Source organism: Hirundo rustica, chromosome 21 (assembly GCF_015227805.2).
Source record: "Hirundo rustica isolate bHirRus1 chromosome 21, bHirRus1.pri.v3, whole genome shotgun sequence".
In the NCBI taxonomy this organism is placed as follows: Eukaryota; Metazoa; Chordata; class Aves; order Passeriformes; family Hirundinidae; genus Hirundo; species Hirundo rustica.
In genome coordinates this window covers 6,099,383-6,118,310 of record NC_053470.1, presented here as the reverse complement: position 1 = coordinate 6,118,310, position 18,928 = coordinate 6,099,383, and the positions used below count along the sequence as shown (strand labels likewise).

The following is an 18,928-nucleotide window of genomic DNA, read 5'->3' as shown; positions in this document are numbered from 1 at the left end:
ATACCAGCAACACTTAATAGCCTTCAGGAAAACAGGTAAGAGTAACACAACCCACAGCCTGAGAAAGAATTTGTTGATATTTATTTTTCTTGTATTTATAAAAGTAAAAAAAAAATATCACTTTTTCTTGTACAAGATACTTTGGGCAAAGTCATCACCTCTGTGGTGATGAAAACGCCAAAAGGTGTCCTAAACAGCATTCTGAAAAAATGACAGAAAATGGCAGAAAAATTCACAAGCACAGCAGCAAAGAGCAGGACTACATGTCATATCCAGAGAGAGATGGAAGAGAGCTCCTAATATCCAACCCACCTTGAGCAGAATCCGAGGGACTACAGCAATATACCTCAGTAAAGGCAATAATGCTAAAAACCTACCATTAATAAGCAAACCAGATGTGCAACAAATAATACATCTAAGTTAAGCTGAAGACTGGCATGGACCTTCAAAGAGTTTAGCAATTATGTTATCTGGAAACAGTAAAACTTGAGAGACACAGCTGGCTGAAAGAGGAATGAACTACACTGTCCTGTTCCAGCTCTCCATTGCTTTGGTCACAACCCAGCCACCGGAGGGAACCCGAACCAGAACACAAGTTGAACCGTTCACCTGACACAGGCAGCATCGATACAGACACTGCCAGGGAAGATGACAAATCTGAATTCCTTTAGCTTACACCCAGTTCAGAAGAGAAAACCACAGAAACAGATGAATACCTGGTTCTCAATTCAGTCTGGCCAAAACCACTGATGTCGTAACACTGTGGTTTGTCTTTTAATTTATGGTTTCGCAAAATTACAAAAGTTGGTTGGAATAAATTTTTAATTAATTACGAAGTGAACAATGCCTTGCCAAATATCTAATTTCAAGTATGCAATATATGAAACACTTCTGCACACCTCTGTGATATTTATTATGCTTAAAAACAACCGAGTAAAATGTATTAATGACTGTTAATACAGTCCTCAATATTTGGTTGTCTAATTTTATCTATCCCGAGAAATGGGGTTTTCCTTGTTTTTCAGTTACTTGTGACACAGAAAAATGATCACATCAGTTTACCTTTGTTTGGACCACAGCATTATGTGAATTTTCCTCCAATATAAATATTTAAATAGATCTGTAGTACAAAAATATGTTTGTACTCTCCAGCACTATATATTTCAATCTGTACACTTCCGAGTACAAACAGAAAAGATCCGAAACGTTTCTAAATTCTCCTTTAAAAAAGCCCCAACACTTAGCAGCAATGCCTTTGGAAAACCAGAATTAATACTTATCTGAAGTGTGTGGTAGTCTTGTTTTTGTAATACTTGTAAAATGGCACAAAATGCTAAAGAGAAATGAAGACTTAAACACCATAATCCAAATTCACAGACACAGCACAGGCCAGCCCCAGATGTCAGTAAAGACAGAGAAGAGGCTCTGATCTCACACAAAGTATCACAAGAAATACAATAATCATTCACCAGCCTTTTTTAGATAAAGAGTGTAAGTAGGCATGGAAATTCAAACATAAAGGTGCAGATATGTGAGTTTAAAACCCACCCCCATGAAGGGACAGAACAGTGGCTCTGATCAACCTGAACACAAAGATGAAACACCTTAAAACCAAAGTGGAACTGGACAGAAGCAAAATGAGGTAACAGGACAGTGAAAGACTGAAGCAGCTGATGTACCACTATTGCTAACAGCAGAAAACCAAGAAAGGGTACACAAAAAACTGTGAACAGAAGCACACTTTATAATGGCAAAGGTTGCTCTTCTCTAATGTGGAAAAAAAAAATCAAACGTGGTAAGTTTTCTACACCAAATTTGACTCGGAGTCACATAAACCATCTCATTTCTCTCCATGCTTCAGATATAATTAAGTAAAAAAGTTTACAGCATGGCATTTCTCAAACACATAAGCATTCACATTCTAAGAATGGTTAAATATATGGCCTAAAGTTAAAAAAATATTTTTTTTTAAAAATAAGAATTATTGGAAACACCAGCATATTTTTATTTTTATGCTACATGGAATGACAGACACTTCAAAGTAAAAAAAAGGCTTCAGCTGCCATGAAATTTTGCTTTTTTTAAAGTCTGCTCACATCATCAGATGTGAGCACTGTCAACCATTTTAATAAAGGAGGATAATAAACTCTAAGAAGAGAAAGTAGAGAAAATATGCTTTTTAACATAAAAAGCTATGTCAATAACAAACGTGCATCTACTGTTAGTGTAACAGTTCTGTAACATTTCATACCTGTTGGAAGGAGAATGTCAAAAGGGAACTCGGTGGATAATCAAGTCTGAGAAAGGCTGGACATACAAAGGAACAGAATAGGGAAAGAAAAATAGTCACAGAAATGGTCACCAGACGAGGGAAAAGGGTACAGGCAGTCATCCTCAGAAGGACTGAGCAGACAGGCTCATGAATGTACAAAGAGACTGGAAATATTGGCTGAAGGTGTCTGTATGGAACAGTGAAAGAAAAAAAATGGATACAGAGGACCACAGGAACAGCTGCTAATAATGAGACCTGGAGCAATAGAGTAGTAAAGAAGATGAATTATTTTATCAGTTGTAGCTTCAATGAAGTTATCGATAAAACCAAACAAACAACAGCAGGGTACTGAAACTACTTGGATAAAGTGGAAGATTTTCACAAGGTTATAGAGCAAGAAGTGGCAAAAATTGGGTTACAGACAACATATAGATGTTAACAACAAACACCATTCCAAAACTGACTGCCTCATAAACAGGATGCTTTCCATCTTTAGCAGAGGACACAAGAGAGACTCACTCCCAAACTGGAAAAGAAAAATCAATCCCATGTTGGAAAGGCATCAGCATGTCCCCTTTTAGAGGGAAATACCTAAAGCTAATCCCAAAAAGATTTGGCAAAGGCTGAGTATTAGTCTTCTGTGAATGAGATAAGAACTTCAAAACCCAATTTACTACTCCTATACAAGAAAAGATATGAGAAGATAAGTTCTAATCCTGCACATCTTCAAGATTTAGTTACTAGGCTGTGAGCAGCAAAAAGGCAGCTTCCTCCCCTTGGATTCATAGTCCTGGTGGTTTGTTGGACCAGTCTTCACATAATAAGTAAGGAAATCAAACATTTTCTTTCCAAGGATTCTGGGCCCAACCACATAGCAAGTCATGACTAAGCATCTCTAGGTACCAGATTGTCAATTATCCCTGAATCATGCCCATTTACTGCACTGTGCTCTCCATGGAATAATTCATCTTAGGCAAGGAGGAAAAAAAAAACCCCATCAAAGTACAAAGTATTCACTAAGCAGCATTTTAATTCCATTCAGAAAGATTTAGCCTGCACTACAGCAGTCACATCGACACACTCCAGTGTTCCAGTGCACCTCACCAGGATGAAATTTTAATTCAAATCTTGCAGCTGGCTACGAAGGCATCCTCAAACCATCTCCTGTGTTTTGTCTCTGGATATTTCTCAGAAAACACTGGTTAATTACTTTCAGCAGGGCTTAGGTGGGCAGTTTTGTACTGTCAAGATCCAGATGCTGCTGGGTACAACTCAAAAATGCTCAGGTCCTCAGAGAGACCTACAAGGAGGATGTGAAAAGCTGAAGCCACAATTAGGTGCCTGCTTGAGCCACTTGGTCCCATCCTGACTACAGCAGCCTCATACTCCTCCCCCTTCCATGCCTTAGCATCAAGAGAGGTTATTTTTCCAAAAAATTTATACAGTCTCATTAACTCAGAATCATTCAAAGCCAATGAAATCTTCACCAGTTATCAGTAAATCATGAGATTGGATAAAAGAATTGTTTTGCTTTTGTTTTGTGTGAAACATTCCTTCTGTAAATCACTTCTCAGGAGGCTGCTTAAAGGAACTTTTAAAATGAAAAAAATAAAACCGTCCTGCAACTAAACTCACGCTTGACATCACTGCACACCTCTTGTTATGCTGGGTCAACATTCATCTTTTACAAACTAACCGCCAATCTATAGGATGGGCATAAAACTCACAAGAAAAAAAATTAAATATATTACTTCATAACAGAGTGATACTCAGACATCATGATGAAAGAAAAACCTGTAACTAGAATTCAAGTAATTCAAACTAGGGGAAAACTAGAGGAAAATTGCTGATTTACACTGAACATTATTGCACAAGGCTGGCAAAACAACACTTTTAAATTATTTTTTAAAAAAAGTGCGTTGTATTCATCATAAGTGCGATGCTCCATCTAAAGAGATAATTCAGGTGAAGACAGATAAATTCATATGCCCATTTTTCCCTTTAGACAATTTAACCAAATCTTCTTGGTTAGTGCTAAAGAGGAAGCAAATAATAATAAAAAAAAATCCTGTCAAAATTTCTAAGAGTTAAAGGACAAACATAACCATACTGCTTGGGGCAATGTCTGTGTTAGAACTTGGGCAGACTAAATCATGAATAAGCTTCCATGAACATGTGCTCAATTAATCTTTCACCTACACACAAGGGGTACCTTGGTGTCAAACTTGAACGTAAACAATAAAAGTTTCAGAAGCTTTCAGTTCTCCCAGGTTTATTCAATAATATTTGTCAATAATGAAGGAACCATGTCATTATTACCATCATCTCTTTCACATCATTGTGTAACTACTCTAATTTGATAAAAGCCTCATTAAAAGTTCTACTGTGAAATGCATTTACTCCTCCTGCTTCTTTCTGACCAAACACTGTACCTTTAAAAATGTAAAACTGGGTTTTAAAAGTGCTAGATTATCTAATTCTCCAGAACTTTGACTACAGCACTATGGGCTCACATGATGCTTATTTACCCCTGATTTGTATCACATAATTTTTTTCGAAAAAAAATTAAAAAATAAAATTTTCAGAATAGGATGCTAGCTCACGAATTCTAAAAATAAGCTTTTAAGAGGTCTTTTTTTTGTTAGAAAAACTCGGAGGTGTTAGAACTGTATCATTTGGATATCTACCTGGCTTACCCCAGGAACATGTGAGTGTGAAACTCTACCCGGTCCTTCATTGCTGACATAAATATTGGATGTCGCACAATAACTAGGCCCAATTTTTAAAGTCCTAGGAGCATTTAAACCATGGGAGACTTGCAGGAACTGATCCATGGCTGTTCCTGGTGTGCTGATAACAGGTCAATGAGAGTAGGCCCAAACCTACCACATCCGAATACTATTTTCTGTAAAACTATGAAATTATACCCCATTAATAAGCTGATTAATACAACCCAACTCATGCAAAGCCACACAATACTACACGGTATTAATAAAACATATCCAGTGCTCATTTGTTCAAGGCTCAGTGATGGCTTTATTAAGCACAAGGGCTTGGAAACAAACATGCAATGCCACTAAGTAATTTCAGTAGGAAATACACTTGATATCTACATGTATTCAGAGACCCAGCACTCGGCCAAGCAATGCTGCCTTCAACATCACCGGGCAGCTTCCCCTGCCACGGCATTAGGGGCAAGAATCCACCACAGCATTTCATCAGGAACGTGTATTAACGAGGGCCCCCCCCTCCTCCCCGCCTTGCAGGCCGTGCTCATGCAGTGCAGCTCTCCTGGAAACCTGGACGGCGACAGAGACTTTCCTTAAGTAGCGACAAAAGCTGAGGATTTAGCAATTAATGCCCCATCCCGGCGCTGATCCTCGCTCAGCGCCGGGACAAGGCGGCCCCGGGCTCCCCTTCCCACAAAGGGGGAAGGCCCGAGGCCTCCCGGCTCTCCCTCCTCGTCGGGCCTCGAGTCCCCTCAGCCCCGGCTCGCTCCCCGCGGCCACCGCGAGGGACCCGCCGCGGCCTCCACCCCTGCCCGCTTCTCCCTCCTCCTTCCTGCCCCGGGGCCTCCGCTCTCCCTCAGCGCGGGGAGGAGGAGGAGGAGCCGCCGCCGCCTCCTCCTCCTCCCGTTGCCGTCCCCGCTCCCTCCCCTGGGGCCCGGCCCGGCCGCGAGCACCCGGTACCTTGTAGAAGGCCCCGTTGGAGCCCCGCACCTCCACCACCAGCTCCTCCATGTTGTGCGCGGTGCGGGAGACCCGGGCCCGGCACCGCCTCCCTTCCCTTTCTCTGTGCCGGCGCAGGCGGGGGAGGAGCGGCGTGTGTGTGTGCGGGGCGGGGGCGCTCGGTTCACGCCGAGCCCGGGGGTGTGGCCGCCCTGGGCGGGAGAGGGAAGGCAGCGCCGGGGGCTCCGCCGGGCGCCGCCGCTCCGGGCCCCGGGGGCGGCCGGAAATGAAACCGAAACGGCGGCGGGCGGGTGGGGGGGGGGGCGCGCGCGCGCCCGGTTCGCACGCGAGCGCTCGGGGCCCGCGTCACGTGACCACGGGAGGGGCGTGGCGGGAGCGGGCCCGGGCCCGGCGCGCGCCGCTCGCTCGCCCACCCGCCGCCGCCTTCTATAACGGCCCCGCGCGCGCGCGCGCGCAGCCGCAGTGGCGCGGGGCGCGCGCGGAGCCGGCAGTCGCGGGGCAGAGGTCCCGCCTCCTTCCTTTCCCCAGCCCTGGCGGCCAATCGGGGCCCGCGGTGCCGCGGAGCGCGCCTGAGTGACCGGCGCCGCCGGCCAATCGGATGGCGCGGCCCGAGCGCCCTCAGGCAGGCCCGTATGGCGGGGCGCCGCGTGTCCGTGCGCGTCCGCGGCCCGCCGTCCGTGCGCCCGCACCGCTCCGGGGCCGCGCTCAGGCGGGGCCCGTGCGGGCGGCGCTGAGGCCCCAAACGGCGCCGAGTAACGACCCCGGGGAGCGATGGCAGTGCGGGGCCCGGGGCGAGGTGAAGGGAATGACGGGCCAGCAGCGCGGGGGCTGCTGGGATGGAGGGGGACATGGCGGCCGGGCCTGTGGGGTCTGGGATCTGGTCCTGAGGGGCTGCCCGGGCCGGAAGAAGGCTCAGCTGTGCAGCGGGCTCTGCCATAGCCAGGATTTAACAATAAATGTGAATTGGGCACACACCTTGAGTCATTTGTGCAGTTCTGGGCGCCACAGTACAAGAAATAATCAAAGCTCCTGTCCAAAGGAGGCCCCGCGGATGGAGAAGGCCTTGGGGGAGGCTGTGTGGGGAGCATCTGTGGGCACTTAGGCTGTTCAGCCTGGAGGAGACTGCGGGCTGCAGCTTCCTCGCAAGTGACAGACGCTGCTCTCTGTGGTGACCAGTGACAGGATCCAGGGAATGGCCTGAGGCTGCATCAGGGCAGGTTTAAGTTGGGTATCAGGAAAAGGTTCTTCACCCAGAGGGTGGTCGAGCACTGAACAGGCTCTCCAAGGCAGTGGTCACAGCCCCAAGACTGCCGGAAAAGATGTCCAGTATCACGGGCTTCAGCCTTCTGCTGCATTTAAACCCTCACGGTCATTTCAACAGCACATTGCACATACAGTTCACTGTAGGAGCTGGTGGTGAATAAAGCGCTCTGGTATGATGGAATATCTACAACTCACAGTGCACTGGCACAAAAGCTGCTTGTTCAGCCTTAACACTAGACCTGCACAAACATTAACATCTTCATGTTTTCTAACATAACTACAAAGAATCAGAGAAGGAACAAAAATCCCAACTGTTACCCATTTATGCTCAAAAATCACAATGTATTACTGTGGCTGTGATTGAATATGTGTGTGATGCTTTCCTTACGTGAGTTGTGAAATAATACACCCATTGCACTCCTCAGACAAGCAGTCACAGGATTGACCTGCTTGGGGATGGCAGAGGGTCCAAGAGGAACTGAAGCAAGAAGAATTTGAAGATGGAGAACTGAGGAGCAATGACAAGTTTTTTGTATGGATAAAACCCCACCAGGCAGAGATTAGATCTTACAGAGTCTCCATGAAGGATTTTAGATGCAATGGGTCACTGTTGTGACTTGTTCATGTTAGAAACACTCTGTTAAAAAAAGCTGGAAACCATGTAAGAAATGTCGAGTTGAACCGTTTATCTGGTTTCCAGTTTCATATCTTCACTCTTTTAAAAAGATGATAATCCAATTAACTATCAAAGTCTCTTAGGGGAATTTTGTACAGTTTCTTTACTTTCAGTCCTATTTTGGACTTCAGTCTTGACAAGATTCATAGGGATTTTAACTTTTCAGATTTCTGTCTGCTGGTTTTCCTTGTGCATCACTTCACAGGGGAGCCTTTCTGGCTGACTCCTTGTCCCCTCCACTGTGATCTGCAGCGTGTCACACAGGTGACACTTAGACCTCCACATTTCCATTTAAGAGTGATGGTCACAATAGATGGATCTTTTTTTTGACACTGTGCTACTGAGACAAAGTGATTTCTGCATTCATGTGGGATACCCAGGATTCTGAGTTGTTTCAATCAGACTCAACAATTCAGACTGTTGTCCTGTCAGTTTAAAGCTGTAGCCAAAAGTTTCACAGGGCAGAAGACTATTACACTCTTTTAAAGGTGTTTAGATGTTCTTTTCTTGTTAGTTTGCATGATATTCTCAACAAAGGCTTTTCAGTAACCTCACTAAAATGCTGATGTTTTAATAACCAGATCAGCACTTGGAAGAAGCAGTTACAGTTAATAGAGATACAAAGATGAAAAACTTCTTGGGCATTGCTTTATGAATAATCAATAATAGCTGAAGGTTAAATATAACCCAAATATTGCAGTTTTATTAGCTTGTCCTTGGCTGAAGTGATACGCAGAAATGACAGATATCCCAGTCAGGGTGTAGAGCAGTGAGTGTTCCCAGAACCTGTGAAGACAAGCTGAACTAAAACAGGGATGATATGGATGATATGAAGTGTTACTGTGTGTGGACAAGAAATCAGATTATGCTATGCCTGTTCATTCAGTTCTTTGAATAGTTAATGTGGACTTTCTCTGGGAATGCTAATAAAATACTCTGTCAGGTAGTGTTCCTGTGGAGAGGCAAGAAAAGCATAACAATTTCAAAAAGACAAACCTGAATATTGCAAAATGATTAAAACAACAACAAAAAAATCCTTTGTTACGTATATTAGGATGGTGGGTAATCTTTAACCTTGTAAAAATATATTAGTGAGAAGAGCCAACTAGGATATTGATTTTCTGTCTTAATTATTTAGGCTGACCTTCTATGAAACATGACTGTTTTCTGTTTCTTTTAGAAGTCATTAGTTCACCTCTGCCTCTGAATATTTCACTTTCTGTGTAGTAGCCAGGGAGTAGGGATCCATCCAAGGCTCATTTTTGCCACAGATTCTACTTTAGTGTAGATATGTGTTTCCACGAGCGGTTTTCAGTTTCTGCGGTATACTGTGTCTTCCTGACCTGAATATGGAAAGAAGGCTGAGGGATTTAAGACTACTTTGTGCCAGCAGTACAGAAGCCTCCCAGTTTCACAGAGAAGAGTCAAAGAAGTAAAGACTGGAATCTGAATTTGAGGAGGTTATTAGCATTTTTAGCTTACGAAGATATAATTTTCTAAAAATATGTGGGTTTGAAATATGACCTGTTAAACTATGAAGCTCTAGCTCAGTTTGCTTATTCAAAAAACAACACTGTCATTCAACTCACCTGTGAAATAATTGTCTTGGCGGGTAATCTCTTATTTGCTTCCTGTTATGTTATTTGTTGGAATAATAGGTCTCATTTAAAATTAATAGTAATTTCTGCATTCTTGCAGAACAATGGCTGTATATCACATTGTTGGTCCGCTACTCTCAGCACCAATTTCCCTTCTTCTCATGTCAGTGAGTTTGAAAATGAACCATGTAGCATTTTGCTGCTTAATTATTCAGTTTCACCTCCCACTCATGAGTTTCCATCCACTTCTCTCGTAACCCCACAAATACATTTATCATTATATTTCCTCTGCAGAAGCATATTGGTATTGTAAACAGTTCTTTTTAACAGACAGCACTCACATTCATATGTCTGTTTACTCAGCTAATTTTTTTTTTTAATCACTAACCAAATAACATGGGATGAAAGTGAAAAGATTCCCTGAATTATGCGTGCCTTGAGAATGAATTCATTTAAACAGAGAAAAACCCTCAGAAATCCTGGGATACAACTGGTTAGAATGCAACACAAGAGAAATGTTCTGCTGTTTGCAGGTGGTTGGACACATCCATAGCCACCCCCGTGTGCACAGTGTGCATGCTGCCTCACACAGCAGCCCTCAGCTCAGGCCAGGGGCTTCCAGTATGAACACACAGCCTTTGGATAAGGGCTTTTATCTCTGAGAACTAGAAACTTAAAATTCTATCATCATCATCAGTATTGGCATTGATGCTGTGATTAGAACAGGAAAAATTTTGGTGCCTTAGGAGTTGATCTGCCTGGGGGGGGCTTTCCTTCATGGAATTAAGATTTGTATCCAAAAGTTGCTGGCATCAAAATAGCAAAGATTCTCTTTTCTACGTGGAGAGGGAGGCGAGTGCAGCCCTGCATTGCCGTGGCTGTTAGCAGAACCTTGGAGAGCGATGCAGATGGAGATGGCTGTGTGGCCAGCCACGCTTAGATGGACTCCACAAGGGTCAGCCACACTGAGATGGATTCCACAAGGTTCAGCCACACTGAGATGGATTCCACAAGGTTCAGCCACACTGAGATGGATTCCACAAGGTTCAGCCACACTTAGATGGACTCCACAAGGGTCTTCACTGAGGTTTCAGCCAGCCCCAGTGTTAAAGATGAGGTTTTAACACTTGGATGGACTCCACAAGGGTCAGCCACACTGAGATGGATTCCACAAGGGTCTTCACTGAGGTTTCAGCCAGCCCCAGTGTTAAAGATGAGGTTTTAACACTTGGATGGACTCCACAAGGGTCAGCCACATTTAGATGGACTCCACAAGGGTCTTCACTGAGGTTTCAGCCAGCCCCTGTGTTAACGGGCAGCGTTCATCCCTGTGCTGGGTTTGTGTGGCCGTGTTTGGTGGGGTGTGGGAAGGGGATCACAGGTGTGGCAGGTGAGAAGCTGCCAGAAGCTTCCCCCGTGTCTGAGAGAGCCAGTGACGGCCGGCTCCAGGATGGACCTGCCACTGGTGCCAAGGCCAAGCCTGTCAGCAGTGATAATAATGCTTCTGTGATAACAGATTTAAGAAGGGGAAAAAAACATTCTGAGTGGGAGTAATTGTGGCCAGAGAAGAGAGGAGTGGCGGTGTGTGAGAGGAGCAGCCAGGCAGGGCAGGGCAGGGAAGGAGGGGCAGGAGGTGCTCCAGGTGCCCGAGCAGAGGTTCCCCTGCAGCCCCTGGTGCTGCCCATGGACAGGCAGCAGCTGTGGGGGTCCATGGGGAGCAGGGACCCAGAGCAGGGGATGCTCACAGGAGGCTCTGGCCCCATGGGAGGGCTCTGCTGGAGCAGGCTCGTGGCAGGGATCTGGCCCCATCACGTTTGCCAGCAGGACTTGTGACCTCACAGAGGACGCACTCTGGGGCAGCCTGTGCCTGGAGAACTGCACCCTGTGGGAGGAACTCATGTTGGAGAAGTTCTTGGAGTGTTTCCCATAGGAGGAACCCGTGCTGGAGCAGAAGAAGAAGTTGTCCTGATGGGAGACCAGCATTAGGTGGACTGATCATAACTCCCGTCCCCTGTTCCTTGGCATCTTCGGGGGCAGGAGGCAGAGAATTGGGAATAGTTAAAGCCTATGAAGGAAGGAAGGGTGGGGGGGTAAAGTGTTTTTAGGATATTTTTATTTTTCATTTTCCCAGTCTGATTTTGACTGGCAGTACATTCATCTCATTTCCCTAAGCTGAGCCTGCACAATCGACAACAACATTAAAGATGGAACTGGTGAGCTTAGAGAGTCTACACTGACATTTCTAGAATCCTCATCTGAGTGTATAACATGGAACATGGACATGCTTTTCTAGCACCCATCATAAATCCATTGGGTGACCATCAGGCCTTTGTTTTGCTGCGTGCACAAACAGGAGGCTTCAGTCTGAACAGAGACTTATGAAGGTTGATGAATTGAATATGCACTTTTAGCTGAAATTAATCTGAGAACATCACATGGCTCTTTCCAATCCATAGCGGAGTTCCCAGTGATGTTGAGGAGCAGTAAGTGTATTTCAAAGTTTATATATACCACTACACTTATATGGCCTAAACGTTATTTGTATTGACCCTGATGGGAACTGCTATGGAACTATATAAAATGTCATTCTCCTGACAGGCTGTGATATTTAACTTCCTATTAGAAGCTTATATAACTTAAATGATTTGTATTTCCCCCCTAAATTGTTATAGAAAACAATACCGTAACCTTATGCTGTGGCAACAGGTGAACTATGTGGGGGAAAAAAAAAAAAAACAAACAACAAAACCAAGCAAAACAAAAACCAAATTTACCCTGCATTAGTAATCTTTTAGTTATGCTTTTTGTTTTAGTTGGGGTTTTTTTTGACATAGCTGACTTTTTTTTTCCCAGTAGCTAATGTTTTATCCTTCTCTAGCTCGAAACGCAGTCTTTGACGTACCACTTTATACATTTATACCCTGCCTAGAGCTCTATAATAACTCTATATTTATAGCGATATTTATTGTCCGTCCCTCGTCACCCCCGGGGGGGCTGCTGCAGTACCGGGCTGTGGCCACACGAGGGCGCCCCAGGACCGCTTTTCGCTGCTTTTCGCTGACTTTCACTAAATTTCACTGAATTTCACTAAATTTCAATGAATTTCACCGAATTTCACCGAATTTCACTGAATTTCACTGCACTTCGGGAACAAGACACCACGCCAGCTCCTTAAATGCTGCCTACAGACCGCCTTGGGACTCGCAGTGTTTCGTATAACCCAGGAGAAATACTTGAAACAAACACTAAGAGCCTATAACACCGTTTATTTTTGTTTTGTTAATAGTAAACTTTGACTCCTACAAAGGGCTTTTTAAAATTATTATTATGCTGAATGTATTTTAATTTTGAGAGCTGTCTTACATACCATGGCCTAGAGTGTTCTTCCATGACTCTCAGGCACTCAGAAGACACTTAAGCACTTGTGCAGTTCATGTGTCAAATCCTGAAGTTCCCTTATGAGCCCTTTAACTGGACTAAACCTGTTTTATTTTAATAGTCCTGTTCTGTTCAGCTTATAGTTCTCGTTCATGTTCACAGCCTTTCAAAGAAAATAGTATGCACTGAAAGTGGAGAGCAAGGTTTTGCTTTCTTGGGTTGTAAGGAAAAGTCAACTAAATTCTCTCATTTGAACAAGTTTGGTGCCGTACTCTTTACTCTTGGAAAAGCTCCACTTCAATAATGTATCAGTTAACCAAGTCAAATGAGATTTTCAGCAAAACCATCACGATATTAAAGGGAAGGTTGCCAAAGCAGAGTTTTGTCAGAACTCATTTGTCTCCCCACTTTATACATATTCTGCTTTTGTTAATGTTATTGTCAAAACATGTAGCCTCTACTAGATGTTAGATTAACAATTCACACCTTTACAAAAGATTTGGCAGAACTCCAATGTTTTGATGTCAGTTGTGGTTATGGGTTTGCATTTTGAAGGGGTGTGATTCACTCGGTGCATCGGCTTTCCCTTTGTGCATGTAACATTTTTCAGAAGAGATGGAAAACAAGACCAGTGCATTTATTTTATGAGGGCTCTCCAGATCTCTTGGAATAAGAAAAAAAAATTGCTGAGCCTGGGAGCTGGTGAAAGGAATGTTTTAACTGTGGAAGGAGTGAGAGACAGGGCTCCTCTTGCAGGGGTGTTGCACAGCACCAGCTGCAGGGGCTGTTCTCGTTGGCTGCCTGAGAGCGTGGGCAGCTTGGCATCCCCTGCTCTGAAAAACAAAACCTTGGGCTGGTGACATGCAGAAAGTCACCACTAGGAAGCCCAGGTTATTTTCTCTCTCTAGAGCCACCAGCTACACCCCACCAGCAGCGCTGAAGTCCTGTGGGCAAGGTTGTTGTGGTGCAGAAGTGCCCCAGAGCTTCCCTACTGCCCAGTGAGGTCAAGGTTCCTCCTGTCAGCTCCTGCTGCAGCCTGCAGGATCTGAGCTGCCCAGCTAAGAACAGAGATGCACTCCATGACCTTCAGACATGCCTTCCACTATGAATTATTCTGGGGTTCTCTAATGGTGCAGTGATGCTGCAGTTCGGGCGTGTTCAGGTATTCATGCTATTTGATGGAACAAGAAGTGATGTCCATGTCCGGTGTTCATTAAATATTAAAATGCCACATCTGTGGTTAAAAATAAAGCTTAAGAGGCACTATTTTTCTTCTTTATTGACTCTTTCAGTGCCTTGTTAAAACTCATCTGCTGAGTCCATCGCAGCAGATGTCTGAGTTGGAAATGACACCCAGGAAAGATTGGAGTGTGGACACAGGCACTGCCACACAGGATTTATAGGGGTGTCAGGTGTTGCTGAAAAGCAGCTGGTGAACATGGAAGGATAAAATAACAGTCAACCAACTGCTGAGAAAAGCATCCCTGAACAAAAGAAAAATGTCTCTGAAATGGCTGTCTAACATTTCCCAGGAAGAGACGAGCGTTATCAGTCAGAATCACAAGGGGCCAATTGTTCTTATATGACATTATGGTGACAGGCATCCTGCTCCCTGAAGGAATTTGTCTTAATGAAGTAGCGTGGCAGTTTCATGTAAAACAGCTTCTGAGTGTTGTAAACGCAAATTTTTCTACCAAAATTCAGAAGAACGAGAAACTTCCTGTAGTAAACTGTAAATTCTATCAAAGCCTTTAGTTACGTTACTCATAAAAGGGAAGAAAATGAAGGTGGTCAAAGCTTTTGGCCCGCTGGAAACTCGTTATGTGCTTTACAACAGCCTGAGGAAGAATAGCAGGACTCTGGTTACTTGAGGAGAGGAAATGAAACAATATTGCTCATCAGGTCGTTCCTCAACTATTTGTTATTGATTGGACAAAGAATAAATAAATAAATCTCGGCCTCTGGGCTAAAGCATTAGGGAATGTGGCTCTATTACCAAAATGGTTGTAAGAGCTTTTCAGACAAGGCAGAGAGAACTCTGGATGACGGAATAGAGAAGGATGAGAAGCCAAAGAGGAGATATCACTGAAAGAGACAAAAATCTGATTCTGTAAAGGAAAATAACTACGTACCGCTGGCCAAGCAGCTGTGTAAGCTCATAGTTTGTTGATGGTGAAGCTGCATGGAGTGAAGAAGTCGAGATACTCACTGAAAAGAGCGATGGCAGGGAGTCTGTCTGCCCCTTCCCGCATGCTGCAGGAGCGCTGGGAGGGCAGCGGCAGGAGCACCAAGCGTGGTCCTGCTGGAGGGCAGCAGCGTGGGCAGCCCGTGGGCACAGCGCCCTTCTGACCTACCCGGAGCTCTGTCTTAATTAAGCACTCCAACCAGACAATTATCAACCGAGAATGATTCCTAATGAAGCCAAGAACAGTTTTTGTTTGCTACCTGAGTAGGAGCAGAGTAGACCCAACAGTGTTCTGTCAAACATCAGCACCCCTGGGTGTGCAGTAATTAGCTATTGCTGATGGGTTCACCTGCTTTGGTTTTAACTTTGCCAGCTTCCCAACGTGAAAAGTCATTAAAAAGTCACTCAGAGATTCTGTCCCGTGGAAAAAAAAAAAAAAAAAGAGGCGATTGAGAGGCTGTTTTTTGTGCCCCTGTGGTTGACAAAATTGTGCATCAGAGCCCATCAAGAGTTATCCGAGGAGAAAAGTGAGGGTCTGCGTTTAGATAAAAATTCCATAGGGCATCAGGAGGACAGAGAAGGAGCCACAAGTGAGATCTCTCTTTTAAGGCTGTCTTTGGTCTAAATTAAGTAAACAGTGATCAAATTAACATTGTTGGTCCTTCTGCCAGTGAGAGATTTCCAGCTCTCAGAGCCTGAAGCACGTGCTGTGCAAACCATTCAACCCTCTCAGAAACTGCACATCTTTGGTTTCTGCAGACATGAAGACAAATCCCACTGATTTTGATGAAAACTAGAAAGGCACTGAGGAAAAAAAAGGTAGAGAAATACTCAAACTTTACCACATAAAATAACAGAACTTAGATTGATAGGATTTGGTGGGGGGGAGTTTTTGTTTTGAGGATATGAAGCTGTGCAGATGGAAGAAAATCAGCGGGATGTTCTTTCTTAGGGAAATTCATGTGTTAATAAAAATCTGAGCTCCCTGAAAACTTTACTTTGTTTGGTCTGTGTCAAATGAATCACCATTAGGAGCTTATCCAAACTGATTAAATTTACAGCAATGTGTCTGTCAAACCATGAAGCCTTGGAGTCTTGGTGTCTTGGAAGGTGGGTTTTTATCAGATGATAAAAATAAAAGAATAATAGGTACTCATTTTTAACCCCTCCAACTACTACACAGAAGGCTGTAAATACAGTTTTCCCAGGAAAGCATTTGCATTACAGTTGTTTGCTATTGCCTAGAACTGCTTGCTTGACCAGCTTCCTGTGCAAAGAGAAAAAAAAAAGCTTTCTCAGCTAGAAAACAGGATTAAATTTTCTTTTTTGGTCAGTACTATAAAACAGAGCAGCCTACGTTAGTTCCCATTTTCCCTTATCACACCATAGTTTCAGATGCGCTGCAATGTAAAAACATCGGGTTTCCTATCTCAGTGTGAAAGCCTGTCATTAACAAGTAATTATTCAATTTATTTCTTCTTTTTTTCCCCCCCCTAAAATACAGCATGAGCCTTCTAATCTCTCAGTCATGTAAAAGAGAATAATTATAACTCCTTTAGAAGCATTGAAGGTATTTTGGACTGTTTGGTATGCTAGGAGTGATTGACACGTGGAGGTTTGGGGATTTTTTTTAGAGAATTTAGATTAATTTATGGATTTTTGGTCACTTTCCGCTCTGAGCTTTGATGATACAGGCTAAACACAGGAAGATTTTATCCCTGCAAGGACTGAAAAATGTAAAACAGAATTTTTTCTTTTTATTAGAGTTTGTCTCCTAAGCCAGAGGCTACAGTAATAACAATAAGCGAGATAATTTTGTAAGCATTATCGGTAGGAAATGTAATGAAATAGCTACAAGAGGAAATGTGTTTGGAATTATCTTGTTGAAAATATTATTCAATATGGTAGAGATTAGAAACAATAACATCTTGTTTCCTGTGGTAAAAATGTGCTAATAAGAATGGTTCTATTAATGGCATTGTTGCAGGCAGCCTGTGTTGTTGGAGTTTGACATGCACTAAAAAAGCCTGGGATTTTTTAGAGCTACTTATATTTAGATTTCAGCATTGGAAGAAAATAATCAAGATTTCTTCCTTTTCACCCTGAGTTTTCATTGCAGTCGGTTTTGAGAGCCATAAATGTTGAGATTTCACTTTGCAGGCTGCGTCTGTGGCTGAAATCCTTTGGTTTTAAAACCGTGTTGGTTGATCTTTTCCATCCCACCCCAAGGCTTCAGGCTGCTGTGGAGCCCACAGGAGGCTGGGTGGGTGTGGGTGCTGACTTTGCCGTGCCCCTAACTCCAAAATAATTCATTGCACCAGATACAAGCTTGGTTTTCTGAGCGCGTGGTCAAGGCTGTGGATTATAAAAGAGAGAGATGAGCTCAGGATAAAACAGCAAACAGCAAGCCCTGCTCAGTGGAAAGAATGTAAAAGCCCAAAGAAATAAAAGAATCGAAAGAAACAAAGAGATAGAACTGATCAGTACTGGTCTGCATCTAGAATACTGTAAGGAGATGTGTTCAGCAGATAATTCAGGTTTAACATACTGACTTCCCAGCTCTCTTTGTCAGGTTCTTGGTTTCTGCTGCTTTCTTTGGTCTGTCATTCCATATTTCCCTCTCTCATTAGATTTTCTGGTTTTTAGTTCAGGCTTCTCTCAAACTTATCTGCAAAATAGATTGCCTTTATTTTTTGGTTGGTTTTTTTTTGTGATTTCTGGCTACCAGCTTCTCAGACATTCCCTGCAGCTTCCTCTTCCTACACGTGCTGCCTCATGGCATCGGAGAGAGCCGAGAGTGGGAGCTCACTTGGCTGGCGTGGTAAAGTTGGAGTGCGTTTGTCCTCACTCCAGACAAACCCCTGACAACAGGAGTAGGCAAAATGATTTTAGAGAAAGGGTACAGGGCACATGCAGTGTGAGCTACACGATTTCTGCATCTGTTAAATTCATGCCATGGCTTGGAAAGGAGCTCTGAGCAAGTCTGTTTAAGTTACAATAAACAGAAAGTGGAGGAGAAAAGAGGAGTTGCTAAAGGAGGCAGCTAATAGAAAACCTTTTTATCACTTTTCACAGTTGTAGACAGAAGGCATTCAAGAGACTTTGAGGCTGAGTATGGTGCTTGTGGAAATGGTTGAGTAGAAGCAGGATATTTCATCAGAAAAGACAAGTGGAGAGGAATGAAAGCTGCAAATCACCTTAATGCTTTCCACATCGTGTTCACTAAGGGAGTATTTGGTGTTTTCTGAGCAGGACAGAGGTACACAAAGACACTGGTGGGTTTGTGTCTCTGTTTTGAAGTTTGTAGTCAATAATGAGGACAAGCTTGGGGCATGTGGAGTCAACATTTTAAGGTGCTCTCAACACCTTAGGCTCCAATGTCAGGTAGGCATTGGCAGTGTCACAATGATTACAGCACAGGCATTTTAATTTGAGCACCCCAAGGCCTGTTTGATCATAACAGAGGATTTCTCATGGGTAGCCTAAAGTACATGTGAGGGCTAGAACTCACCCCCTGTTACTGTTTTGCCACCTAGCTCCAAGTCCTACCTCTCCCTGTATTAAAAATGCAGGATTTCCTGTTGGTGCAGAATCAAATCTGAAAAAAACCCCCCAAAACTGAGAACTCCTCAGCTCATGCATGGTCGGTAGGAAAACAGAGGCAGTGTGAGCATTTTAACCCACTAGATCAACCCCCCCCCTGAGTTTGCTTAAACTCTAATTGAAGTTCTGCTTTAAACACACAGGCTGACATCAGGTACTGCAGGTTGCAGGTGCAGCACAGCAGGTAGCAGGACTGACAGCAAAATTGGCCTTGTAGCTAAATGGTGCTGTAGAATTAAAGGCAACGAGTGGCATAGCAGATTA

At 43.8% G+C, this 18,928-nt stretch overlaps 1 protein-coding gene across 4 annotated transcripts in view; it reads right to left on the bottom strand.

Moving 5' to 3' along the window:
* FMR1 (fragile X messenger ribonucleoprotein 1) overlaps positions 1-6,169 on the bottom strand; it is a 29,841-nt gene extending 23,672 nt beyond the window's left edge. Inside the window, exons 1-2 of one of the 4 annotated variants that reach the window (XM_040083943.2) lie at positions 5,962-6,110; positions 2,252-2,307 (exon numbers count right to left, since the gene is read on the bottom strand). Coding sequence is in view for 3 of the 4 variants with exons in the window: in XM_040083941.2 (XP_039939875.1) it covers positions 5,962-6,012 (51 nt within the window). In the remaining variant the exon portion in view is untranslated. Of the gene's footprint in view, positions 1-2,251; positions 2,308-5,961 lie in introns of all 4 variants that reach the window. The other 3 variants (XM_040083941.2, XM_040083940.2, XM_040083942.2) reach the window with 3 other exon arrangements.
* Between the last annotated feature and the right edge of the window lie 12,759 nt (positions 6,170-18,928).